General features: G+C 43.3%; 2 protein-coding genes across 4 annotated transcripts in view; both read left to right on the forward strand.

The window, feature by feature from the left end:
• Nucleotides 1–27,403, forward strand: part of SUFU (SUFU negative regulator of hedgehog signaling) — a 106,189-nt gene that overhangs the window by 3,359 nt on the left and 75,427 nt on the right. For all 3 annotated transcript variants that reach the window (XR_006345234.1, XM_043924899.1, XM_043924900.1), the window contains exon 2: nucleotides 1,686–1,820. Coding sequence is in view for 2 of the 3 variants with exons in the window: in XM_043924899.1 (XP_043780834.1) it covers nucleotides 1,686–1,820 (135 nt within the window). In the remaining variant the exon portion in view is untranslated. The remainder of the gene's footprint in view (nucleotides 1–1,685; nucleotides 1,821–27,403) is intronic.
• On the forward strand, nucleotides 24,386–24,945 carry LOC122708620 (cytochrome c). Its single transcript, XM_043924901.1, has one exon. The coding sequence runs from the start codon at nucleotides 24,461–24,463 to the stop codon at nucleotides 24,776–24,778; it is 318 nt and encodes a 105-aa protein (XP_043780836.1). The 5' UTR covers nucleotides 24,386–24,460; the 3' UTR covers nucleotides 24,779–24,945.

Genomic DNA, 27,403 nt, shown 5'->3' on the forward strand with positions numbered 1-27,403 from the left:
GCCCCTTGTTGCTGGATGGACCTAGGCTGAAGGACAGGCAGGACTGGGACTCGGCAGCAGGGAGACTAGAGCAGATATGGAGCCTGTAATCATTTCCACCTGTTCCAGGGCTCTGCCGTTATCATGAGGTTCTTGCAGGGGTAGCCACCCTTTCTTTCTTCTTTTCTCCAACAGACTTTTCTAAATCCAAATGATTGTGGAATTAGTCGAATGATTTACCCACTCACTCCAGTATTTGTGCCTGGAGAACTCCATGGACAGAGGAGCCTGGTAGGCTACATTCCATGGGGTCGCATAGAGTCAGACACGACTGAGTGACTAACTTGGCAAAAGCAGAGTTAAGGAAAGCCATGGAGATTTATCCCTTTTCCTAATCCACTCCGTTGAGATTCTAAGCTATTTGTAGCGACTTTCTTGCAAGTCCTATAAATAACTTAGCATTTCCCAGCAGAGAATAAGGACTTCTGCAAAGGCAAATAATGTCCTCGCAAAAGAGGGTGAAACCAAACCTACTGGTTTTAAATAGTGTTTGCATTATGTGGTACTGGCATATTTGCTGGGATCACATATGTGTAACATCTTTTATTTGGTTGGTTGTGTTCTTTCATCATATAATCCCCAATGCCAAGTGTACCCCATCCTTGTCCCAGAGGCAAGCAAAGTTTTTGCAGTCTGTGGAACAGTCCAATGTCCGAGGCAGCTCAAGTACAGGGTTTGGGGGCTAAATGCAGACTTCTTTGTGCTAATGGTTTCCATTTAGTCTGTCTCTCGAGTCTACCACGTTTCCCTCTCCATTCTGAAGAAGAGCAGGATTCTTTTAAAAAGATAACTAATTACTCTGCTAAAGGGACACCTTCTTGAATTAAATCCTCAGAGTGAGCTAATGACTGAATCTCTTCCTCAGCTGCCTCTCTGTTGGAATTATGGGGAAGTCTAATGTGGTCCTCAGAGGCCCTGAATCATTTAATGTTCCAGCTCTACCTTTCAGGCAGCCGTCTCCCAGGATCATCTTGCAGTTGCAAGACCTCACAGGGCTCAGCCGGGCTCCTGCTGCAGTTCTCTGTTCAGAGCTAAGCTAGCCTAAGTTTGGCCTTTGTCACTTGCATGATAAAAGACCAGCTTTGGTCTGGGGTGTTCAGGCTGGGGTCTGGAGGCATTGGGTCTGTTTAGAACAAACTATAATTAACATAGGGCACAATATAGTCTTTCAGGAATTAGCTGTCTAAGAAGCAGGAGTTGAGCCGAGCCTCTGCTTCCAGTAACAATGCCCATTGGGGATGCTCAGGATGGTCTTTCAACAGAGGCCCATTGATTGACTGATGCACTTCTTGCCTTGAAGCTTGGCGTGTTTACAGGCACCGTGGAAGAGAGATAATCCCTGCCAATCCCACTTGGGGTTGGTAACTTGAAACAGAAGGAAGTCAAAGAGAGCAAATCTGTCTGTTTTATTTCTAAAAGAGGCTCTACCTGAGATAGGAGAAGGGAGCCTCTTGTGCTTGTAGAGCTGGGCTACCTCTAGCTGTTCACCCTTTGTTCTTATCCTAGAGAGATGTGGCCCTCCCTTTAATTCTTTTACCCCAGATTCGTCCAGGATGGGGCCTGTAGGTTTGTAAGGCAGAGCCCTTTAGCTTCACATTGTCTGCTTTCAGGTTTACACTGACATCCCTGTGTTTTGTCTTTTGCAGGTTGGGTGGCCCAGACCCCTTGGACTATGTTAGCATGTACAGGAATGTGGGGAGCCCCTCTGCTAACATCCCTGAGCACTGGCACTACATCAGCTTTGGCCTGAGCGATCTCTATGGCGACAACAGAGTCCATGAGTGAGTGTGTGCTCTTGCCTTCTATCTCCTTCTTCCTTAGCCTTGAGCCTTATTTCTGAGTTTTGTTTTGCCGAAAGTTTTACTTTCATTTTAGTTTTGAAGGATTCGTTAACAAAAGAAACCACTCATTACATACATAATTTCGACTTTTAATAGATTAACTTAATTTCAATATATAGTCATTAGAGGGAAAAGAAATAGAAACAATAGAAGTAACAGCGTGTACATCACCAAATTGAGCCGACACCTACATCCAGACTTGAATAGTGCTGGAAAGTCCCAAATGATGGCAATCTGGAGTCCCAGTTGGGAAAGGGTACTGAGCAGTGCATCCATCCCACGGGTGAGACTTCATATTGCAGTTTTGGGGGCTCCTGCTTACAGTCACAGGCCGAAAACTGATAATCATCATCAGTTTTCGTGCAAAAAAGGCAGCTCTGATTTAACTTTTACGGTGGTGTTTGTTTCACCTTGTGAGTCACAAGACTTCTTAGACCCCAGGGGGCTGCTAGGCTTTTAGGGGCTTACAAGATCCGAGACCCACTCCCTTTCTTACCTAAAGTGCCGCCTGACTGACTGTGCCTGTCGCTTGGAACCTGGGCAGTATCCAGGCAGGTCAGAGCAGGTCAGAGGTCCGCCCTCCTGCTTCTGAAGCCTGCACAAGACTTCCTCTATTTTAATTTCCTTAGCAAGATTTTCATGAGCAGAGAGGATCATGTCACAGTCCCTTGAATTTGGCATTTCTCACGTGGAACATCTGGGTTTCTACCCTCTGCCTGTAGCTACTTGTGCCGAGGTGGTCCAGATCAGGACCTGAGCTCTACTCATCTGGTACAGGAAAGTGTTGATGATAAGAGAGAATTCCAAAAACTATTCGGTTTCTCCAAGTTTGTTGTGATGTTTGAGCTCAGAGGACAAGCATCACAGCTGTGACCCAGAAGTTGAGTTGATTCCTCTAGGTCTACTTCCTTTTCCCCCTTTTAGATTATTATAAAAATTTTAAAAGAAGCAAAGTTGAAAGAGTTTTACAGTGAACACTTCTATACCACTACCTGGATTCTACCATTAAGATTTTATTCTACTTGCTTTATCATGAATATGTACATCTCTGTTCCTCTGTGGATCTTACCTACTTCCTTTTTACCTCCAGTTATCTGTGCTCAGATCAGTTGCAGTACATTTTTTATCCTAGTCTATCTTCCGTTTGCTGCCCTGTGACACTTCTGAATCCTACCTGCCTCCCCTACTTCCCTGTCTAATCACTGAATTTAAATACATTTTAATATTAAGTTAAACATTGTCAGCTGAAAAAAATAGCAACAAAATAATAAAACCTAACAGTTGTTAAGCATTAATTATTAATATGAGCCAAGTACTCTTCTAATCACTTTATATGTATATGTATTAACTAATTTTCACCACAACCTTAAAATACTGGTAGGTACTAATATTTGCCCCACTTTACTGTTGAGGAAACTAAGACACAAAGAAATTCTATAATTTGCTTAAGGTCACACAGATTGGAAGTGCTGTAACCAGGATTCTAACACAGGCAGTCTGGCTCCAGAGTCCCTGCTCTTAATGCCTCTTAAACAATTGTATCATGTTCTCTAATAATTTTAAAATAATGTATAATGAAAAATTTTTTCATCTATATTCTTTTGAGGGAAGGGTTCTTCAATTTTAATGTAGTTTTCCCTCCCCCTTGTTAGTATGGTTAAGCAAGAGCTGATTTCTATTATATCTTTTCCTATTTTTTGCTTTGCATATTATCTTTTTATTGCCATCTTTTTGGTATCTTGGTGGTGGCTGCTTAGTGTGTGCAAATTGAAAGAGTAGCCAGGCTCTTCCTGCCCTGCCTCAGCATAAGAGGCTGATTCGAAGAAGATGATAATTTTTTTTTTTTTTTTTTTGCTTTGTTTTAGTTCTTACTGTGTTTCATATCATTGTGTCAAATGCTTTACAATCTTATCAGGTCTTTTTGTTACCTCTGTTTGGTACATGAGGAAACTGAGTCCCTGGAAGGGTTAAATGGATCGTCAGAAGTCACACATCTAGGCTATAAAATTGAGCTAGGATTGCCTTAAGAGTTAAGAGTTTGAGCTCTTAACCACTGGGCTAAACCACCTCTCTGATCACAGGTCCAACTCAACTTCCTCTTCACTCTTGTTAAGCTCGGAGGCCCAGGCTCTGTCTGCTCATTGATCACGTGTTGGGAGCAATGCCTGGGCCTGCCCTTTATAGCTTTCCAGACATATCCATTGCAGTGTCAGCAGAAGGCTTTGGGAACAGGGAATTAATCTTGCTTGAATCAAGACCCTGCATTACATTATTAATAATGGAGATAGAATAGCAAACAGATGCGGGAGTAAACGGACTGTGCTGGACTTTAATTTATATTTTTAATAAGAACCTGCAGAGGATATTTAGTGCCGCTAGCCTGTACCTTTTTGTTGACAGATTTATTCCAGTTAAAAAAATACTCTTTTCTATGTGACCTAAAGATTCTTATAGTCTACCCGCCACTGAGATATGAGTCCAAGGCCCAGTTGGCATGAGGAACATTGAGAAGGTTCTATGTTTCAAGAAAGGCAACCTCTGAATTTGAAAACCTTTTTGTTGACAGATTTATTCCAGTTAAAAAAATACTCTTTTCTAACAACAAAAAAAAAATACTCTTTTCTATGTGATGTAAAGATTCTTACAGTCTACCCACCACTGAGACATGAGTCCAAGGCCCAGTTGGCATGAAGAACATTGAGAAGGTTCTATGTTTGAAGAAAGGCAACCTCTAAATTTGAAAAAGGGCCTTTCTGTGTTTAGCAGTATCCCTGTATATGTGTGTCATTTCTATGTTCATTCATGACAATGGTGAGACCTCCCTTTGGACTTTTATCTCACCATTCAAGCCTAGGATTTTCTGGTATTAAAACCTGTCACTGGAAGGACATGGGAGGAACGTTCTTGGATGTTTACTGAGTTCTGGTCTGTGTTGCAGAAGTCAAAAGTACCTTTGTAATTGGTCTTATGTTGGTGTGACTGGTCTCTTTTTGATCCTGATAAGTTTCTTGAAGAAAAGTTAGCTTTTCCAAACATTTCATGTGGCGAGCCCTCTTTAAAACTGGTTCATGAATTCTCATTTAATTTAGTGCTTGAAACTGAGGTCAGAAAGGTGAGTGTTCTCTCACCCAGCTTAAGTGCTAAGAGGTGTTGAATTGGAATTATAACAAGTGAATTTCTGGCAACAGTCTTCTTACACTGTCTTTTGACTGCTCATTCAGTGAAAAAAAGGGCAGAAGCCTCGGTTCATTTATTCAGCATTCATCAAGTGATGAAGTTCTGTTTTGTACTGAACACAGATGTCTTAGGGATAAGATGTCTTGAGGATAATATGCCAAGGCAAAATTCCTGTCTCAAGGAGTACATGCTATAGAGGGAAGATAAATGTAAAGATACTGAGTAAATAAATGCTGTGATCCGTGATGTGAAACATGATCTGGGAGCACAGTGGAGCAAGCGACTTGTAGTTGGGCTGCTGGATTGGAAGAAGCTCCAGGGAGGAAGTGAAGTTGGAGAGGAACCTTGTAGGAAGGGACTGGGGGAGATCTGCAGTCTGACACTCTTGGGCATAAACATTCACTTTGGGAACTAAGAGGAGGTTTCAAAATCTTCTAGCCCAGTATTTCCAAAATTTTTACTGCTGCCTTCATAATTTTTGTCGCCTATAGTATATTACCTACTTTATGTTCTCTTTAAATTAATCTCCTTTTAAAAAACTGATATCTTTTTACAAGTTAAATCACCTTGGTGGTCCAGTGATTAGAACAGCAGGGGACATGGGTTCAGTCCCTGGTTGGGGAAAGTTCTCACATGCTGTGGCCAAAAAAAAACAAACAAACAAGTTAAATCACTACCATATATGGGAAACCATTATCACTTGCTGTAATTTAAAGGTACTTATTAAAGTAAACATAGTGATAACAAAGCAATGTTATTAAACTCTAGCTCAATTCTGGCCTGTCAGAGAAGATTCTAAGCCTGAGGTCAGCTTTCTCTGTCCAAGAGATTAGTAAGTATGAGTGAAGTATTTAAAAGACACACCAACACCAAATAGAACCTGGCCATAGGTATGATTAGAAAAGTTGAAAGACAATTGAGAAGAGAATTTTTTTTTAAAAGTATGAGTCAGTGTTATTTAGTCACATACAAATGGGAAACACTGATTTAGTCCATATCTCTTAATTGTGCAATTGAGAAAGTACAGTAGCATACCAAAGGCCATACAGCAAGTTAATGTCTCCTGACCTGTCAGCAGCAGGGTCTCCCGACATCCAAAATGTTCTGTGTAACAAGGTCCTGCTATATAGCTCAGGGAGCTATATTCAATATCCTGTAATAAACCATAATGAAAAAGAACGTATGTGTATGACTGAATCACTTTGCTGTCCACCAGAAACTAACACAACAATATAAATCAACTATACTTCAATTTTTTTAAAAAGTGTAAAAAGTAAAAAATAAAATGTTCTGTGTGTTCTCTCCTAACTGGGGAGAAAGGAATATGGACAGGGCATTGTTTGTCTTTAAGGTAATAATATAAGCAAACTTTTTTTTTCTTTTTAGTTTTGACTATATTCCAGAGTAGCGCTAAGCTCTTTGTATTATCCTTATAGTAATATGACATAAGGAATTTTTATCACTTCTTGCTCATAGATACAGTAATTTACACTTAGAGAACTTATTGCACAGGTGGTAAATTAGCAGTCAGTTCTAGCAACCCCAAAGCCTGTGTTCTTAGCTATTGCCCTGTATTACTTTTCCATTTTAATCAGTCAACAGCATTTATTAAATGCCTACTATGTACCTCTTCCCATTAAGGTCTTACTTTATCCTTATAGCTTATGGAGGACAGGAACAGGACATGAAGAAGCCCAGGTGTCCCCTGGGTTTCTTCTTGCTCCTGGCAGGCTTTCTTTGGCGAGCAGGAGGGGAGCCCCACCCTGGTAGCCCTGAGAGGGGTGAACAGCAAGCTGATTGGATGAGCCCTGGGTTGACCAGTTCCATCCAAGTTCTTTCCCTGTTCACATTCACTAATGAAACAGGACAAGAGGGCACTTGTTTGAATTAAAAGGTTCTTAAGAGGCTATTTCTAAAGTTGGAGAGATGGAACAAGTTCCACCTCAGGGCAGCCGCATGGGAGATGGGCGTGTTTCTCTAGAAACCCTAAGGCCACCCCCAGCTGATTTCAGTGGCCAAGACTGTCCTGGTCACCCCACCCCCCCACCCCCCTGCTTGAGAGGCATGAGACAGCTGAGCTTCAGCTGCCAAATGCCTGTCGGAAGCCTGCAGCTCTGGCTCTTCTCTTTGTGGCCGGGCAGCTGCTGGCTGGAATGTGGGGCTTTGCAGGGCTGTGGAAGAAGTGGCTTCAGCACCCCTCTCCGTGGGGATTTCTGGCTGACCCTGGTCCTGCCAGCAGTCCCAACAGGACCCAGGCTACAGGGGGTCTGACTGAGGCGCAGGATGCTGGCTAGTTTCAGAGTGTTTGTGATCTCAGGCAGACTTCCCTGGTGGGATTCCATTGGGCAGGTCATCTGCTGTTCATGCCGGGCTGGTTCCAAAGCCAGCCTTTGTGTGGTGTTGGCTTGCAGGCTGGCAACTCCAGAGGGCAGAGCCCACACCGCGACTCTACCTCCACGGTTGATCTGGGCTCTGCCCCACAGACCCTGGCTTCTTGGCAGATGTGTCATGGAGTGGAGAGGTGTTCTCTCACCCCAGGGGCCTGGAGCTGCTGCTAACTGGCTCCCCGTGGCTGCCTCTGCCGGGCTGGTGGAGAACCTTCTCTTCCCTTTGGGTTTCTCCCATCTGGGCTCTGCACCGAATGAATTATTTATTAAAACACTGGATACAGATTAACTTTTCCACTTGTTGTTTTGCGTGGCCTTGGTCCCCTGCAGTTGGGAAATGCTCATTTTCCTCTCTCAGAGCTTGGTTGGCAGGAACTTTTTAACATGCCATTTCATCCCCTGGGGTTTCCAGTGGAGATCCTGCCTGTTGCCATAACATACCTGTTCTGGGAGTGTGGGCCCTCTACTAGTTGGCCTTTGCTTTCTTCCCAGGGCTCTCCAGAGGCTGACAACTGGATTGCCTCTCTAGACATCCACAGATGGCAGGCCCTCTCCCTGGCTGGGCACAGCAGGCTGAGGAAATCCTTTGCAGGTTCACTGGAAGGCAGGCCCTGCTGACGCTTTGGTTCCTCTCTCTGTCTTTCATCTCAGAGGTGGTTAGTTTCAGTATGACCTTGTAAATTGTGATGTTCTCTGCTAAGGGCAGGGGACCTGGGCTACCTGGAGAGAATGGGGTGTTCTTGGTCTTGGCCCAGGAATGGGCAGAAGGGCCAGCAGTAGGAATAGAGCTCTCCCTGAGGCAGAAACCACTGCTCTGGGCTGGATTTCAGGCCCCAGATCTTGAATTTTGAAACTTTGAGAATTCGTTTTGTAATTTTCTTTTGTAACCACAGAAGACCTGAGGCATTGTGGGGTTCCTAGCAGATCTGTGTGGGTGTGTGGCTTTATCCTCTGTAAAGCATTTCATTTGTAACATGGATTCTTTCTTCCTTCATGGTGTAAGTTTCTAAATTTTCCAGTTCAAGGAGTCCTTCAATAAGGGGGCAGTTGGGAAAAGATTCCTTGAGCTGGCCCAGTCAAACTGACTGAACAGTCGAGAGGCCTGATTAATCTGGGGTGACTGCCAGGCTGGTGTGGCACCAAGTTGGTCAGCATTGGGAAGTTTCCTCTTCCTGCAGGGAGAGGGGAAGAAACCCGGAAGCCCTTATGGGTTTGGCATGATCAGATCTCAAAGTCCCAGCATTCTTCTCTGCTAGCACATGCTTTTCGACTCCCATCTTTCATGCCGCAGTTTTTCCCAAGTATGCTGGTCCTCGCACCTGCCGTGTTCTGGGTCTGGATTTGCCAGCATCTCCCTTGCCCAGTATTCTGACTCAGAGATCCTGACTCAGGACTCTGGTCTTTGGCTCCTAAATTCATTCCTCTGTCCTGCCTCTGGGGTCTCCCAGTCAGCTACATTTCCTGTTTTCAGTAGCTCTGTGTGCTGTCTGGTCCTAAGGTGTGTGTGGAGAGGTCTTGTCCTCACTGACCTGCGCCCCCGGAAGTGGGCTCCGCACCCCTGCACTTCTCTTTGTGGCTTGCTGACCTGCCTGCTGAGCTCCCCACAGAGCACCAGCACCAGCACACTCCCAGTGGCAGAGCTGCACTGAGTCCCAACAATGGCAGAATGGACTTCCCCAGGTGGCTCAAGTGGTAAAGAATCCACCTGCCAATGCAGGAGATGTGGGTTCCATTCCTGGGTCGGGAAGATCCCCTGGAGAAGGAAATGGCAACCCACTCCAGTATTCTTGCCTGGGAAATCCCATGGACAGAGGAGCCTGGTGGGCTACAGTCCATAGGATCACAAAAGAGTTGGACTCAACTGAGCAACTAGACAACAAGAACAACAAGGCAGAACCCTGGAGAAGGTGATGTGTTTGGGTCGTGGTGGTGATCAATGAGAAGTCATACTTAGCTCCTGTCCTTGAAACACCCAATGTATATACTTGGTAAGAGTTGCAGAGTCCCTGGGAAAGAGGCAACAGTGAGAATTAGGGCTAGGAGGAGCTTTTGGCTTTGCCTGACTCTAAGGCTTTGCGGCTGTCTCCCCTCATCCTGTAGCCTTCAGTGCTTCAAGAATCTTAAACCATGTAATGATAATTGTAGCTCCTACTGTGTGCAAGGCACTCTTCTAAGTGTTTTATATAAACTCATTGATCCTCACAATGGCTCTGTGCGGTAGGTATTATTAAGCTTATTTTGCAAGGAAACTGAAGCACAGAGATGTTAAAGAACTTATCCACCCAGCAAGGGAATGCTGGAGCCGGGCCATCAACCCAGGCAGTTTGGCTCCAGCAGTCCTCACCCTTTCCTTCCTCCACCTGCACAGGGAGTGTGGTGGGAGGTACCCCCTCAGACCACTGTTACTACCATGCATCTCAGTTCAAAGGTATCTTGGATTAATGGAGTGTGACTAGGTAAGCAGGAAGTGCTTTGCAGGAGAAATGTTGACTGGGTATTGAAGCAACTTTGTAACAAAAGAGTCCTGCCAGGGAATGGCAAGGGGGTAGGTGACAGGATCCTGTGTCAAACTTAGGTCAAGGCTTCTGCAGCCTTACTGTGACCATTTTTAGTAGGTTTCCAGCAAAGTTTGGGACTCTTAACACAAAGTTGATGCTTCTGACTTGGATGTCAGGTTCATGTGGTCACGCTTCCTATGTGGTCAGGGATGTGCCTAGCATTCCAATAGCCCAGAGGATATCTTGCATAGAATGTGTGGACTATCTGATCATTCTTTCTGGGGAGCGGGTATAGAAATGAGGAACACTTCAAAATCAGGACTCATACCTTGTAGCTGAGGTGTCTGTAGTGTCAACATGGGAAGGATTTTTGGTCTGAAATGAAGTTGTCTTATCACTCTGCAGAGGATATATTTTTCCTCTGTCATTATATTCAATGCAAACTGTCATATCATTTTTTAAAACATCTTAATCCTTGTAATGTTTATTTTTAATTAATAGGCTTTATATTTTAAAGCAGTTTTAGGTTTGAAGAAAATGGAACAGTCTAAAGAGTTTTCATATACCCCCTTCTTGCCTCTGCATATAATTTTCCTGTTACTAAATTGCTTTTGTTAGTGTGGCATATTTGTTACAATGGATGATCCAGTATGGATACATTATTACTAGCTAATGACCTCTAGTTTCCATTAGGGTTCATTCGTTTTGTTATATAGCTCTGTGTGTTTTGACAAATATGTATCCTGTATCCACCCTTAGAGTATCCTACACAGAATAATTTCACTGCCCCCAAATGCCCTGTGCTTTGCCTTTCTATCCCTTCTTCCCTCCTCCCAGACCCCTGACAACCAGTGATTGTTTTCCTCTTTAGTTTTACCTTTTCTGAAAAAGCAAGAGAGTTCCAGAAAAACATCTATTTCTGCCTTATTGACTATGCCAAAGCCTTTGACTGTGTGGATCACAATAAACTGTGGAAAATTCTGAAAGAAATGGGAATACCAGACCACCTGATCTGCCTCTTGAGAAATCTGTATGCAGGTCCGGAAGCAACAGTTAGAACTGGACATGGAACAACAGACTGGTTCGAAATAGGAAAAGGAGTACGTCAAGGCTGTATATTGTCACCCTGCTTATTTAACTTATATGCAGAGTACATCATGATAAACGCTGGGCTGGAAGAAGCACAAGCTGGAATCAAGATTGCCAGGAGAAATATCAATAACCTCAGATACGCAGATGACACCACCCTTATGGAAGAAAGTAAAGAAGAACAAAAGAGCCTCTTAATGAAAGTGAAAGAGGAGAGTGAAAAAGTTGGCTTAAAGCTCAACATTCAGAAAACTAAGATCATGGCATCTGGTCCCATCAGTTCATGGCAAATAGATGGGGAAAGAGTGGCTGACTTTATTTTTGGGGGCTCCAAAAATCACTGCAGATGGTGATTACAGCCATGAAATTAAAAGATGCTTACTCCTTGGAAGGAAAGTTATGACCAACATAGACAGCATATTAAAAAGCAGAGACATTGCTTTGCCAACAAAGGTCCATCTAGTCAAGGCTATGGTTTTTCCAGTAGTCACGTATGGTGTGAGAGTTGGACTATAAAGAAAGCTGAGCGCAGAAGAATTGATGCTTTTGAACTGTGGTGTTGGAGAAGGCTCTTGAGAGTCCCTTGGACTGCGAGGAGATCCAACCAGTCCATCCTAAAGAAGATCAGTCCTGGGTGTTCATTTGGAAGGACTGATGCTGAAGCTGAAACTCCAATACTTTGGCCACCTGATGCAAGGGGCTGACTCACTTGAAGTGTCCCTGATGCTGAGAAAGATTGAGGGCGGGAGAAGAAGGGGATGACAGAGGATGAGATGGTTGGATGGCATCACTGACTCAATGGACATGAGTTCGTGTAAACTCCAGGAGTTGGTGATGGACAGGGAGGCCTGGTGTGCTGCGGTTCATGGGGTTGCAAAGAGTCAGACACGACTGAGCGACTGAACTGAACTGAACTGAAATGTCATGTAGTTGGATTCATACAGCATATAGCCTTTTCAGATTGACTTCTTTCACCAAGCAGTATGCATTTAAGGGTCCTTCATGTCTTTTTGTGGTTTGATAGCTTATTTCTTTTTATTGCTGAACAATATTCCATTGTATGTATATACCATAATTTATCCACTCACTTATTGAAGGACATCTTAATTGCTTCCAGTTTTTGGCAATTTTGAATAAAACTGCCATAAACATTCATATGTGAATTTTCTGTGGACATAAGTTTTCAACTCATTTGGGTAAAATTGCTGGATCACATGGTAAGACTATGTTTAGTTTTACAAGGAACTACCAAACTGTCTTCCAAAGTGGCTGTACCATTTTGCATTCCTGTCGGCAATGAATAAGAATTTTTCTTATTCTGTGTCCTCTCCAGCATTTGGTGTTGTCAGTTTTTGGGATCTTAGCCATTCTAACAGGGATGGTAGTGGTATCTCATTGTTATCTTAGTTTGTAATTCCCCAATGACACATGATGTTGAGCATCTTTTTATATGCTTATCTGCCACCTGTATCTCTCTCTATGTATGTGTTAGTCACTAAGTTGTGCCTGACTCTTTGCGATCCCATGGACTGTAGCCCACCAGGCTCCTCTGTCCATGGAATTCTCCAGGCAAGAATGCTGAGCGGGTAGCCATTCCTTTCTCCAGGGGATCTTCCCCACCCAGGGATCAAACCTGGGTCTCCTGCATTTCAGGCAGATTCTTTACCGTCTGAGCCACCAGGAAAGCCTGTATCTCTTCTCTGGTCATATATATTTGGTTTTGTTCTTCACCTTCCATCCTTCCCCATTTTACCCCTGACCGCAAACCCCTTTTTCTCACATCATGGGTGCAGACAGTGCTTTCTGGCATATTTTCCTTTTGGTCACTTCTCAAGCCATTAAGTGACTTAATTCCCTTGAATAGGGGCTGGCTCCACATCTGAGGGCTTCCCAGGTGTGCTAATGAGTGGTAAAGAACCCGCCTGCCAATACAGGGACCACAGGAGACGGGGGTTTGATCCCTGGGTCAGGAAGATCCCCTGGAGGAAGGTGTGGCAACCCCCTCCAGTATCCTTGCCTGGAGAATCCCATGGACAGAGGAGCCTGGTGGGCTACAGTCCATAGGGTTGCAAAGAGTTGGACATGATTGAGCAACTGAACACATCACACACCACATCTGACTTCTCCGTCTCTCTGGTTTTTAACTGGGGCTGGCCCATGTGTTTTGTACCCTCTTTTCTCTAGTGACACCTTCTTTTCCCTGGTGTCTTTTTACAAAGTCTGTAGCTGGTATTGGGTAGGCTGATAGCCTGCAACTTCAGTCCCAAGGTTCAAGATTGATTTGCCCTCCAGTACAGATACTACAAAGACTGGAGTACAGACTTGTCCACAGCAGACCCTGGCAAACTTAATCTCACCTTAGATGAGAAATGAGTATACCACGTTCCTTGAGGCCCCAGCCAGACCTCAAACTCTCTGTCTTAGTTGAACCAGCATCAAGAAGACTCTTTTAAAGTCCGAAACTTTCCTGTTCCATTCATTATTGTTGTCACTTTTTAGTTACAAATTCACTTTTTTTTTTTTCAATTAAACCATTTTACCAAAAAATGTTGGAATTAGAGAAGGAAGAAAAGAAACCGTTCATAATCCTATCACTTTTTGTGTCTATGTCTGTCCTCATTATGACTTCTGTAAACAGTTCATTGTGAATGATGCTGTGCCCAGATAATGCAAGGATTCTGTTTTGTGTGAGTCTCTCAGTTTGAGGTTAACATCTTCCAAGGCTTCCCTAGTAGCTGGCTTATGCTGTTTTCTAAATTCAGCTGGGCCACGGCTGCTTAAATTTCCAATTTCTAAAAACAGCACTTTTGCCTGGGATGATGGCTCCTACCCATTGTCGGGTTGCATTAACTCCATCCATTAATTTTGCTGCTTGACTTCTCAAAGAAGTGAAGAGTAGAGCTGAGGTATGTATATGTCAACTGTGCTGGTGACCTTTTTAATGCAAATCACCCTGCAGGGTGGTGGTAGTCTTGAGAGTGTGTGTTGTTCTTTTTGTTGTGTGCCCCTTAGGAAGTTGATCAGCAATTAGATTCTGTGATCATTGTCACGTGGAAATTAGCACCACGAGCCTCCTTGTCTCTCCCTTACTTGGGTGTGTGGATACAGAAGACTGAGACTGACCTTACAGAGTACCCTAGGGTGTCAGCACCCAAGGTACTGAAGACAAATTCTCAGACATAGGTAAGATCCTTTTCAGGTAATTACCTGAAATAAATGGGCTACCGTTTAGGACTTTTGAGGCTTTCTGCCATACATAGGAATCAAATCCATAACATAATAATACTCTTGTGTTGCAGCGAGATCTGATCAGTGGATCTAGGAGAAAAGGATGTTCTGTTGTCCTTTCCTGGCACTGGGTCTACCAGGTGATGTGTGGACACACTTGGTTCTCATCCAACATTAATTACTGGCCACTCTTATTTGCTTGGAGGGTCAGCCATTCACTCATTACAGAGATAGTCATTGCCGGGATAGTTGTGGGCACGAGGTATGTAGTAATGAAAAGGATACTCCTGATCTGGTCTTGTCTTCATGGAAACTCCAGTCTTTTGGCTGAAGCATCCTTGAGCAGGAAAAGTGTGGGGACTTGTTATAGCCTCAGAACCTTAGGTATCAAACACAGCCTCCCTGCCTCCTTTTCTGCAGTCTGTCCCTTGAGGCCTAACGGGGGAGCTCTTTGTGAGCTGGAGTCCTGAAGCTCAGAAATGAGGCCAGGGCTTTGTTCTTGGCTGGGCCAGTTGCTCATCTGTAAGTGAGAATGTGGATTCATAGCAGTTACTCAGAGAGATGTGGTTCACTTGACTTCAGGCCCTTAACTAGCAGGTTAGTATAAACTGGTAGCCTCTAAAGGTCCTTTACCTTCCAACTCCCTCCCATGTTACTCAGGCTTCTTGAGTCCCCATCATAGAACCAGCTTTGCTGCAATAAGGCCAATCAAGGAGATATTTTGTTATTCCAGTGCTGACCTCAGTGTGATGCCTGGAGGTACTTGGAGGCTTGTCTCTGCTACCAGTTTCCCTGCCTCTGATCTCAGGCTTTTCAGCATGAGGTGAGGAGCTTAGGAGCCATGCCTGTGGAGGGGGCTAATGGAGGTTAACTAGCAGAGAATGGAGCCTGGCCCAGGCTCCCAGTCCCAGGGGGTCAAGCTAGCTGGCTGCACTCTCTGACTGTGATGGATTTGACTCCTAAATGCTTCTGAAAAGCTTGTTTGGTTTGAGGAAAAAACTTAGTGAAATCCGACAGACAACACCATGGCTTGTCCTAACCCCTTCTCCTTCCTGACCTAGCTTTTTCAATATATCAGGTTGCAGACATGCTGGATTCCTGCCCTCCTGGAGCCAGTCTGGCAATTTTTCATTCCTATAGCCACAGGTTTTGCACAGAGAAAAGGCCCCGAAGGAAAGCAGTGACTGAGCAGGGAGCCTTTGAGGTTGGAGCTTTACAGGAGCTTTGCTACTATAGAGCCCTTAGTCCTATGCCAGCTCTGTGGTTGATGGCGATGTTCATACCATATCCCTCCCTGCCATCCAGTGACCTCCTGTCTCAGTAATAGCCAAAGGCTATTGCCACCAAGATTCTTTAATCCACCTCATCCCCTGTTGTTCTTCTCCTTCCTCACTGTTCCTGCAAAACCAGGCACTCTGCTGCCTCAGGGCCTTTGCAACTGCTCTCCCCATGTTTAGAAAGCTCTATTCTCAGATAGCTTCATGCCTTACTCCCTCATCTTCTTAGGTCTTTCCTTAAATATCACCTTTTAGTGAGGCCTTGCCTGACTTCCTTACTTAGGATGGAAACCCTGAGCCCCCTCCCTGAAACACTATCACCCTTTCCTGCTTAATTTTTTTAAAGCACTTATCACCATTTACCTTGTTTTACTTAATTGGCTTGTTTGTTGTCTGTCTGCCCTTCTTCCCACTAGAATGTAAGCTCCCCTAGGGTAAGGATGTATATTTGCTTTATGCATTGATGTTGCCCAGTACATCAACAAATATTTGTTGAGTGAATGAGTAACTGAAAAATTTAAAAACCTTGCTTTGGGGTTTCTCTTGCTATTGGGAAAGCATTTTCACAGCAGAGGCAAAGAATTCTTCTGGCCCAGCACCAAGTCTGAGCATTTAGCTCATGCAGGGAGATATCTTCAGTTTGGACCTATGTACTCATCATGGGGTTGATGCTCCATGGGAATTTTCATAAGAGTCAAGAGCTTTTCTCTGGGAGGAGGTGTGTGATTTCAGTAGAAATGCTGGAACCTTGCTTTATCGGGGTGGGGGAGAACCCCTAGCACCTGGTGTGGTACTTGGTGTATAATAAGCCCATAATTGGTTTCCTGAAGTGTTTAGTGCACTTTATGTTTTAAATGCTGGGGATAATACAGGAGCAAGACAGGTAGGGTTTCTGTTCTCATGGATTTTACATTTTAATAGGAAAAAAATGTTAAAAAAGTTTTAGGTAATACAAGTGCTGTGTTGAAAATAAAGCAGAGATGATGTGCTGGAGATATCCAGGTAGAAATTGGGGTTGAGGTAGGTGGAGAGGTTAAATTTAGCAGGTAATCAGTGATGGCTTCCTTGAAGACACAGCATTTGAACTGAAAGCTCAGTGACAAAGTACCAACCAGGTTGCCACCCCCTGCAACTCTAGGGGCACCATTCATATTATTCTGTGCAATTTGTGCTCCCTGGAGTTGTACAATGCTCTGGTGACTCAATTATGTGAAGATTGTAGGCAGTGAAAATTGCTATTCCAGAGGCCCTGTGGTAGTAAGGACCTTGACATGTTCAAGGACCAAAAAGAAGGCCAGTATACTTGGGGCTTGGTAAGAAGAGCACAGTGGACCCTGATGAGGTTGGAGTTTGAAGGCAATACAAAGAATGTGACATTCAACAGATTATCTATTATCTGTTGATGAGCGGCGCAAAGGGATGATGTGATGGGGCAGAGGATTTAGGAAGCTTTTCCAGTAACGTAGGAAGTCAGCACTGGTGTGAAGTCAAGAGAACAGAACTGAGTGATGGTTTTATTTCCCTAAAAAGGAAACATCTGCACAGTGACTCCAAGGAAATGCCATTAAGATATTTGAGTCTGACTTTGGTAGTGACTGAGAGGAAAGCTCATTGCTTTTTAATACTGTCTTATCTTGTTTGTCATTGAATATCCCAGCCTGACTGTTTCTTTGGACAGCAATGGGAATATTACTACAGTTTAGCATTTGCTCAGCTGTGACACTTTGTGCCCACGTACAGAACACACAATAAGTACAGTCCTTGCTCTTGGGGAATGGAGATGCTGAAAAGATTTGTTCCTTCCCATTACCCTCTTTCAGGTGTCTCGATCTGGGCCAGCTGACTTCCCAGAATCCTGGGGGCGAGTGGGTGAATAGAAAGTCCTTAGGCAGAATGCCCTGGCTCTTGGGTTTGCAAGAAGCCCCAGGCTGTACACCTGTGTGCAGACAGAGTCTTGCTTCCTAAATCTGACTGTGATCTTGCCGCTATTGGCCTAGCCTTTTTTTTTCCTTATAAAAAAAAAAACGATCTTAGTATAGATGCTGCCTTAGCCCAAAGCCTCGAGTGGGGGCTCTCCTAGTGATGCCAAGTAACTCGAGCACCAAGCTCCTCTTTGGCCTAGAATTCCTCTAGAACACTGGGTGGGCTTGGAATCCCTCTGGGGACTGACCTTTGGGTTCTTTGGTGGTGATTGGGAGTAGAGGGGAGAAGGTATAGTTGACCTCCACTAGGGGAGGATGAACTCTCAGCTTTTGCCATCTTGCAGAGAAAGGGTCTGCTGCTCTTGGTTTATTGCTTTTCTTAGATTCAGTTCTCAGGCTGGGAGGCTGTTTGCTCACTGAAAGCCTGGGATAGAGTTAAACCACCCTGAGCGTTGGGAGCCAGGTAGATTGTTTAGCTGGGTTCTCAGCTGAATCAGCCTGGGAGCTACTGTTTTTAAACCTGAGGAATGCTGTGGGAACATGCTAGTTGACTCCCAGCAAGGGATCCGGGGAAACATCTACTTGAGTGAGGCAGATGCATTCCATGAGTCTGGTTGGATGACACGAAGCAGAAAGAGCATCTGCTACTCAGAGTTCAAGCTCAGAGGTGGCTGCCCTGCACCGTAGCCTCATAAGAATCCCAGCTCAGCATAAGGTGCAGTCTCGACTGATACAGTTTTTTCTTTCTTATTTTAACTTTCTTTAAGATTGTGCAAAATTAACATGATATAGCTGGAAGTGTTTTAAAAAAACATAGCTATGTCAGAATATTACCATATAGACATTGGAAAAGAATTTTACAAAGTTTTACTACTTCATTTAGTCCTTGTGTAGTCACCAAACAAGACTTCAAGATAGGTCATGATGTATCAGTACTTGTGAACTGTTCAAAATGAAAACATAATCTTTGCAAACGTTTACTTTGTAATTGTTTACTGAATTCTGTTGTAATGGCTGTCACTCAAAGCATGGAAGCAGCCAGGAAGACTCCTGGGCATGGTTTGAGGAATCCAAGGTCAGGAACTTGGGCAAAGTTGGAAGATCCAGCACCTCTTGAAGGTTGAGGCTGGTTAAGCTTCAGAGTCTAGAGGGTAGGGAAGCTGGAGGCGTCTGCTGCTATTCTTAGGGAGAAGTGATGAACAGGACTGCTTCTGCTGAGCACTAAGTAAGGGAAGGTTGACTACTAGCTTCTCTGTATGGGTACTTGCTAGTGCTGGACACAGTGCCACCCACTAAAAGCCTCCCAGCTGCCCTATGAAGTAAATATTCTCATTCCAGTTTAACAGGTGAGGAAACTCCAGGGCACGTGGAAATTAACTTGCCCGAGGGCCAGCTGGAAAATGGTGGAGCTGGGCTTTGTGTCTTGTCTACGTCACTGGATTCGTCTCTAGCATCTTATTAGGACCATAAAGTAGGATAATTTTTTGCAGTTTCTGCCCCGAATCCACCTTGGGACCTCCAGAGGGTTCAAGGAGCCCAAGACTAATAGGACTGTCCTGTGTTTCTATCCTCACTTCCCAGCCTCCCTGCCCTGCTGGCAGGCTCACTCTGCCTAAGCCCTTCAGCTCATAACCTTGGGCTGGCATTTGCCCCCTTATCCCCTGCCCAGTGTTCTAAATTCTGTAAAACTTTGCCTTTTTTCTCAAATTTAGTCTCATTAGTAAATATTTTAGTCTCACTCTGTTCCATTGTTCAGCAAGCCTTCACTGAGCACTTCTTTGTAAGTTACTGGTGGTGCAAAAAGGGGCAACTCCAGTCCTAATGGGAGAACTAGGAAGGCAGTTACCGTATAGCAAGGAGGGTCCTGTGGTGGAGGCTTGCACGGGAGTAAGGAAGAGTGGTAGGTGCCCTATATTGGTCTCAACAAGAAAGAGTTTGGCACCTTCAGAGTAGGATGACTGGGGAAGGGTGTGTTTCTAAAGAAGAGAGTGCAGTCATGCAAGGCTAGTCATTGGCTCAGCTGCTACTCTCCTAGCACTGAAGGGACCAGAGGGAGTGAGATTTGAGAACCCAGAACAGTTGTGTAAAGTGTTGTTCTTCAGAGTGACCTTCAGCGATAGCCTTCAATTGAAGAGTCTCTCTCCTCACTCTGATCACCTGTTAGGGTTTCCACTGGCTGAACCCAATTGAATGCCAGAAGGTTCAGGAGCCCCACAGAGGTCAGCCTTAAAGGGCAGAGAGCAAGGTGGGTGTGTTGGTTTTCTACTGCTGCATAACAAATGACCACAAATTGAGTAGCTCAAAGCAGCACACATAATCTCACATCTCCTCTGGGTCAGGAGTCCAGGTGTAGCTTATCTGAGTGTTCTCTTTAGGGCCTCACAAAGCTGCAATCAATGTCAGCTGGGCTGCATTCTCATCTGAGGCTCCATTGGGGAAGTATCTAGGATCTAGTACTCACTAGCTGGGGCTTCCTGGGTGGCTCTGATGGTAAAGAATCCGCCTGCAATGTAGGAGACCCAGGTTCGATCCCTGGGTCAGGAAGATCCCCTGGAGAAGGGAATGGCTACCCACTTCAGTATTCTTACCTGGAGACTCTCATGGACAAAGGAGTCTGGGGGCTGCCTTCCAAGGGGTTGCAAAGAGTTGTACACGACTGAGCGACTAACACATACTTACTCAGCAGTTAGAGGCAGAAAACCCTTTGCCTCTCAAAACTCAGAGATTAGTCTTCCTGCTTTGAAGAAATCTCGTTTTTAATGACTGTGTAATGTCCCACCACACAGTGCACCAGAACTGGTAATATCCCTACTTGTAGAACATTTAGATTGTTTCTAAATATTTTACTCTTATAAATACCACTGAATATATTTATAGAAAAGGCTTTTTCCAAATACAAGAGTGAAAAGCTGCTGCTCCTCATGTATGTATGTATGTATATATATATATATATATATATATAAAATAAGGCATTGACTCATGTAATTATGGAGGCTGGTAAGTCCAAAATCTATAGAGCCAGTGTCACTAGGTCCATTACAATCAGTGTGGCATCAATAGAGTTTTAATTAATAGGTTATAATTTGCTAATACCATTTGTTTTGATGCTCAAATTGTCCTCAATTTGGCCAGTGGGAGCTCTTAAGTTTGGGTTCTCTTTACTGTTGGCTTAAATGTTCACATCGTTCTTTAAGTACTTACTTACCTTCTGGTACAACAAAAAGTTCCAAGGTCATTTTGTGCTTTCCCAACTCTGGAATCAGCCATTTCTCCAGTGAGCTCTGGTCTTTTTTAATGGTAGATGGTATTTAGAAACCAAGATCTAAGTGCTGTGTGTTATCATTGCTTTTGAGGTGTTACTCAGTGGAGAGAGCTAGGCAATACACATGTATCACACCCACACCCACACCCACACCTTTTATCCCACTGTTAAATACCATACCAATACCTCCAATTCCAAAATCATACCTATGAGGCTCATTCTATCCTTCCTTTTTTACAAATTTTTTTTTCTTTTTTACATATTTTTAACTTTGATATATGTTTACCAGTTTTTTTTTTTTTTTTAACATTTCTGACAGAGTAACCTGGCTCTCATTATCCACAATACATTTACACAGAAAGTAGTTTCAGAATTACCAGCCCATAACACTGCATGCTAACCAGAGTTCAGTATTTGTTTACTGTTCTTTCTGTCTTTAGTCTGAGGACATATGATCAACAAACTGTGTACATTAGGTACTTGGGTGACTTTTCCCCCCCTCTTCAGTGTGGTAATATTATTTCAAATACAGTTAAGTTTGTTAATTTATATTTGTATTACATTTAAAATTTTCCTCCATCCTTGTTTATTTTGAGTATGTGAAAGTATTATCATTGATCCAGAAGTGATAACCATACAGAAATGTGTATTCAGAGAAATGTCACACTCATACTTCCTCCACCCCACAGTCCTTTCCACTTGATTCCCACCTACTGCCTGTAGGTAACCAATCTTATTAGTTTCTGATTTGTCCTTCCTGTGTTGCTTTTTGCAGAAATGAGCAAATACAGGTACATTTTCCTGTATTCCCTTTTCTCTTTCTCAAAAGGTGGCATGGTATAGTCCTCTTTTGCTGTTTTTACTTAACAATATCCATTCAGTTTTTAGAGCTGTTCCTCATTCCTTCTTACAGCTGCATAGTACTCTTTGGACCACTCTCCTATGAATGGGCATTTAGTATTTTGGGATCATAAACTCTTAGAGTTTGATTGCTGAGTCAAAAAGTAAACAATATGTGGGAGTTCCCTGGTGATCTAGTGGTTAGGATTCTGGGCATTCCCTGGTCAGGGAACTGAGATTGGGCAAACTGCTGTGGTGCATCAAAAAAAAAAAAGGTAAATGATACGTGATTTTGTTGGGTGTTACTCACTTCCCCCAAAAAAACTTGTGCTAATTTGTATCCCCACCAGCATTATATGAAAATACCTCTTTCCTCACAGGCTCATCAATGGAATATAATGTCATACTTTAAAATTTTTGCCAGTCTAAGTTATAATGGTATCATTGTTTTTTTAATTTGTATTTGAGTTGCATTTCTCTTACCATGAGTGAGATGGACTATCTTGTTTTATGCTTAAGAGGAATATATCTATAGCTTGGTTTGTGAATTTTTTAACCATTAGGTCTTTGGGGTTTCCGCCCCCCACCTCAGTTTTTAAAAACAGCTTTATTGCAATAAAATTCATTTACCATACAGTTCGCTCACTTGAAGTATACAGTTTAGTGGTTTTGAATATATTTTCAAGAGTTATGTAACCATCACCATAAACTAATTTTAGAACTTTTTTTTTATCACCCTCAAAAGAAAGCCCACACCCATTAGCAGTGACTCTGCCTGTGTCTTTAGTGTCTCAGCTCGAAGTAATCACTGATTTGCCTACTGTTCCTGTAGATTCACCTATTCTTGATATTTTATGTAATATAAATATATATTATAAATTATATTATTTATTGTATATGTAAATGGATTCATATAACATACAGTCTTTTGTAACTTCCTCTTTCTCTTAGTGTGATATAATGTTACAGTGTTTCAGGCAGTTTTGAAATATTTTATCCTCCTAACAACTCTGAAATAGTTACCGTTATTATCCTCATTTTATAGATGGGGAAGCTGAGGCATGGAGAGATTAAATATCTTGCCTGAAGTCACACTGCAGTGAAAAAATGGGCTTTGGAATCAGACCTCAAGTCTAAAGTCCATCACTTGCTTACTGTGTGACTTATAGAATATTACTTAAATTCTCTCAAGTGTCTTTCTCTCGTATATTAGTTAAACGAGGATAACAATGGCTGAATCACAGGGTTGTTGGGGAATTAAATAATACAGCATCAGGAAAGTGCTTAGTGCAAGGCCTCCAACTTAATAGGTATTCAGTTAATTGTAGTGGTTATTTGTAGATGGAGCCAGGCAAAGGCCTGGCTTATTTGGCATGGTTGGCTCTGCCTCCCCTAGTGTAGAGGTGTGTCTGAGATGCCAACTTTCTTTTTTTAAAGATGTAATCCACGTAGCATGAGATTCACCCTTTTGGTATACAATTCAGTGCTTTTTAGTATATTCACAAGGTTGCACAATTGTCACCATTAAATTCCAGAACCTTCCCAGCACTTCAGAAAGAAACTCTATACCCATTAGCAGTCACTCCCCATTCTCTCCTTCCCCAGCCCCTGGCAACCACTAATCGTTCTGTCTCTGTGAATTTGTCTATTCTGGACATTTCATATAAACGGAATCATGTGATATGTGGTCTTTTGTATCTGGCTCCATTCGCTCGGCGTAGTTTCCAGGGTTCACTCATGTTGTAGCAAATAATCAGTACAGCATTCCTTTTTACTGACAAGTAATATTGCATTGTATGGATATTCTATGTTTTGTTTATCCATTTATATGTTGATGACATTTGGGTTGCTTCCACTTTTTGGTTGTTATGACTAATGCTACTGTGAACATTGGGCTTCCCTGGTGGCTCAGCTGGTAAAGAATCTGCCTGTGATGTGGGAGACCTGGGTTCGATCCCTGGGTTGGGAAGATGCCCTGGAGAAGGGAAAGGCTACCCACTCTGGAATTCTGGCCTAGAGAATTCCATGGACTGTATAGTCCATGGGGTTGCGAAGAGTCTAACACGACTGAGCGACTTTCATTTCACTATGAACATTAGCGTACAAGTTTTTGTGTAAAAACTGTTTTCAGTTCTTTTGGGTATATACCTTGGAGAGGAACAATTGTATCATATGGTATATTTAAATTATTGAAGAACTGCCACACTGTTTTTTCCAAAGCAACTCTGCTGCTTTACGAGTGTTCCAATTTCTCCACATCCTCGTCAACACTTGTTACTGTCCGTCTTTTATTTTGGCCATCCTAGAGAGTGTGAAGTGAATGGTATCTCCTTGTAGTTTTGATTTGAATTTTCCTAGTAACTAATGGTGTTGAACACAAGATGCCAGCTTTTAGGTCAGCTTTTTCTGCCTGCCCACATCTTGTATTTATTCTCGGAAGTCTCTCCCAAGTTCCTGTTTGTCTTCTGCCTGGAGTTCGCAGTCATTTTGGTCTCTCTGAGACTGATTGGCACCTTCTTAATCAGATGCTTTGGGGGAGACCTTTGGGCAGGTTCCGGTGGTTGGGATTTGAGGCACATGTTTTTCCTATTGGCAGCTTTGATGTGACTCTTGAGGCTGGCACAGCCATTGCCTGGGTCCCCAAACTGCTGGGACAAAGCCAGCCTCTCCCTAGGGTGCCTTAGTAGGCAGGATCAGATGTTCTCTAGCTGGAAGCAATCTTGGGAGGCCATCTCATCCAGCCTTCTACAACAAGACAGAATCCTTCACCACTCCCTACCAGATTGGGGAGGGGAGGATGTGTAATGTCTTCCTTTAAGAATCTCTGTAGGTAGAAAGCGGGGCGTTCGGCTTGCGAGCGGGAACTTCTCGGTCGCGCCCAGAGAAAGAACGATTTAAAAATGGGTGATGTTGAGAAGGGCAAGAAGATTTTTGTTCAGAAGTGTGCCCAGTGCCATACTGTGGAAAAGGGAGGCAAGCACAAGACTGGGCCAAACCTCCATGGTCTGTTTGGACGAAAGACGGGTCAGGCTGCTGGATTCTCTTACACAGATGCCAACAAGAACAAAGGTATCACCTGGGGAGAGGAGACGCTGATGGAGTACTTGGAGAATCCCAAGAAGTACATCCCTGGAACAAAGATGATCTTTGCTGGCATTAAGAAGAAGGGAGAGAGGGAGGACTTGATAGCTTATCTCAAAAAAGCTACCAATGAGTAATAGTTGGCCACTGCCTTATTTATTATGAAACAGAAGTGTCTCATGACTTTTTATGTGTACCATATTTAAATTGATCTCACACACTAGAATTCAGATCATGAACGGCTGATGGAATAATTCTGTTGGACAGTCCTGATTTAAATAAGATTGGTTTGTGGCTAAACAAATATGGTCAGCTTTTTTAATTTTGATAGTAATTCCGGTTCAACAAGTACTATCACTTTTCCCATTCTAAAGAGATGATTGAACTTGAATAAGGAATATTAAACTTCTTAGGGAGATGGTGCATTCCTTCTCAAACCCTATAAGAGATTGGTTTTATATTTAGATTTCTATAACTGGTTATATTAATATATTTAAATACTGAAAAGGTCCCTTCACTGTCTCATAGAACAGAGGAGGATTCAGATGTGTTTGAAGTTGTGTTCATTAGCCTGTTAAGGCAAGAATTGAAAATACACTGACAAATTCCACTTTATCTTTTTGGTTTTATAAACTATGCCAATTTAATTAAAATTCTCTATCTAAAAAAAAAAAAAAAAAAAGAATCTCTGTAGGAAGAAATTCCACTGGGCGCCTTTACCACCAGCCAGTGTTTTAGGAGCCTTCTGTGTTAGTAAGATTCTTTGCTCTGACCCAGATCCCACCTTCTACAGCACGTGCCAGTTTCCTCTCATGGGTTCCTTTCTCAAGAGGATGCATGAGACAGCCGCTCCCCAAGAGGGGCTCCTTACTCTGGTCAGATCAGTCTGCTTTGGCTGGAGAAGCCCTCACGTGAGGAAATGCAGACCAAGCCAGGCCCCTCCAGGGGATGTTAAAGACTGAATGACCTTGTCATTCGGCTATTGCCTGGGCAATCTGCTTTGAAGAAGAGGCCTTCTGACAGGCCCCAGGTTGTGTGTTTATCCCGAGGCTAGGCCATTCCAAACTCATGTTTCAGAGTTTAGAGGTTGCGTCCAGCTAGCCTGGTGGGTGGTAATCAAATGCAGGTGGAGACCATCTGGCCTGGACCATCCCTCCCAGCCAGCCAAGTGAGGGCCGGCCTGCCCACCACAGAGCTGGCCCAGAAAGCAGCCTGTGTGGAGGCAGACGGTGTACACGTGCGTTTATGCGCATACACACCCATGTGTGCGTGTGTATGTCCCTCCTTAGAGAGGCGGTACTGCTTGGGAGGATGTGGCTCCTCTCTCTGCATCTGAGGGTTCTCCCCTTTGCACAGTCTGAGGAGCGTGTTTCTCTTAGTCTGTTTCTCAAGTTTTTGCGGTTAGAAATCATGTATTTTTCTTGGCCCACGATGAAAGCCTGGGAGTAATGGTCTAATACATTTTACAAAGCAGCCTCTAATTGGTGGCTGCTTAAAATCTTCCCTTTGCCCTAGTGACCCATCTCTCTTTGCAGGGTTTTGACTCCAAGTCAGTCTTGCTTTACCCCGGGTTTTCACACCCCCTCGCAAGGCTACAGCCTCGGCTTGCTTAACTCTTCCCTCAGCCTCTGCATAGAATTGCTCCCAGCCAGGACAGTTCAGCAAGGAAAGAAAATAGCTTACACTGCATCCTGCCAAGCATCTTCTAGCCTGGCCTCCAAAATTCTAGATGTATACCCCCAAATGGAGTCTGCCTCCCCATTGGTACTCAGAGAAAATGGTATCTAATTAAAGATCTAAATGTAAGACCAGAAACTATAAAACTCCTAGAGGGGAACATAGGCAAAACACTCTCCGACACAAATCACAGCAGGATCCTCTATGACCCACCTCCAAGAATAATGGAAATAAAAGCAAAAATAAACAAATGGGACCTAATTAAACTTAAAAGCTTTTGTACAACGAAGGAAACTATAAGCAAGGTGAAAAGACAGCCTTCAGAATGGGAGAAAATAATAACAAACAAAGCAACTGACAAAGAATCTCAAAAATACACAAGCAGCTCATGCAGCTCAAATCCATAAAGATAAAGGACCCAATCAAAAAAATGGGCGAAAGAACTAAACAGACATTTCTCCAAAGAAGACATACAGATGGCTAACAAACACATGAAAAGATGTTCAACATCACTCATCAGAGAAACGCAAATCAAAACCACAATGAAGTACCATCTCACGCTGGTCAGAATGGCTGCTATCAAAAAGTCTACAAACAATAAATGCTGGAGATGGTTTGGAGAAAAGGGAGCCCTCTTACACTGTTGGTGGGAATGCAAACTAGTACAGCCACTATGGAGAACAGTGTGGAGATTCCTTAAAAAACTGGAAATAGAACTGCCATATGACCCAGCAATCCCACTGCTGGGCATACACACTGAGGAAACTAGAATTGAAAGACATGTGTACCCCAATGTTCATCACAACACTGTTTACAATAGCCAGGACATGGAAGCAACCTAGATGTCCATCAGCAGATGAATGGATAAGAAAACTGTGGTACATATACACAATAGAATATTACTCAGCCATTAAAAAGAATGCATTTGAATCAGTTCTATTGAGGTGGATGAAACTGGAGCCTATTATACAGAGTGAAGTAAGCCAGAAAGAAAAACACCAGTACAGTATATTAACGCATATATATGGAATTTAGAAAGACGGTATCGATGACCCTATATCCAAGACTGCAGAAGTGACACAGAT

The sequence above is a fragment of the Cervus elaphus genome, chromosome 15 (genome assembly GCF_910594005.1).
Source record: "Cervus elaphus chromosome 15, mCerEla1.1, whole genome shotgun sequence".
Taxonomy (NCBI): Eukaryota; Metazoa; Chordata; class Mammalia; order Artiodactyla; family Cervidae; genus Cervus; species Cervus elaphus.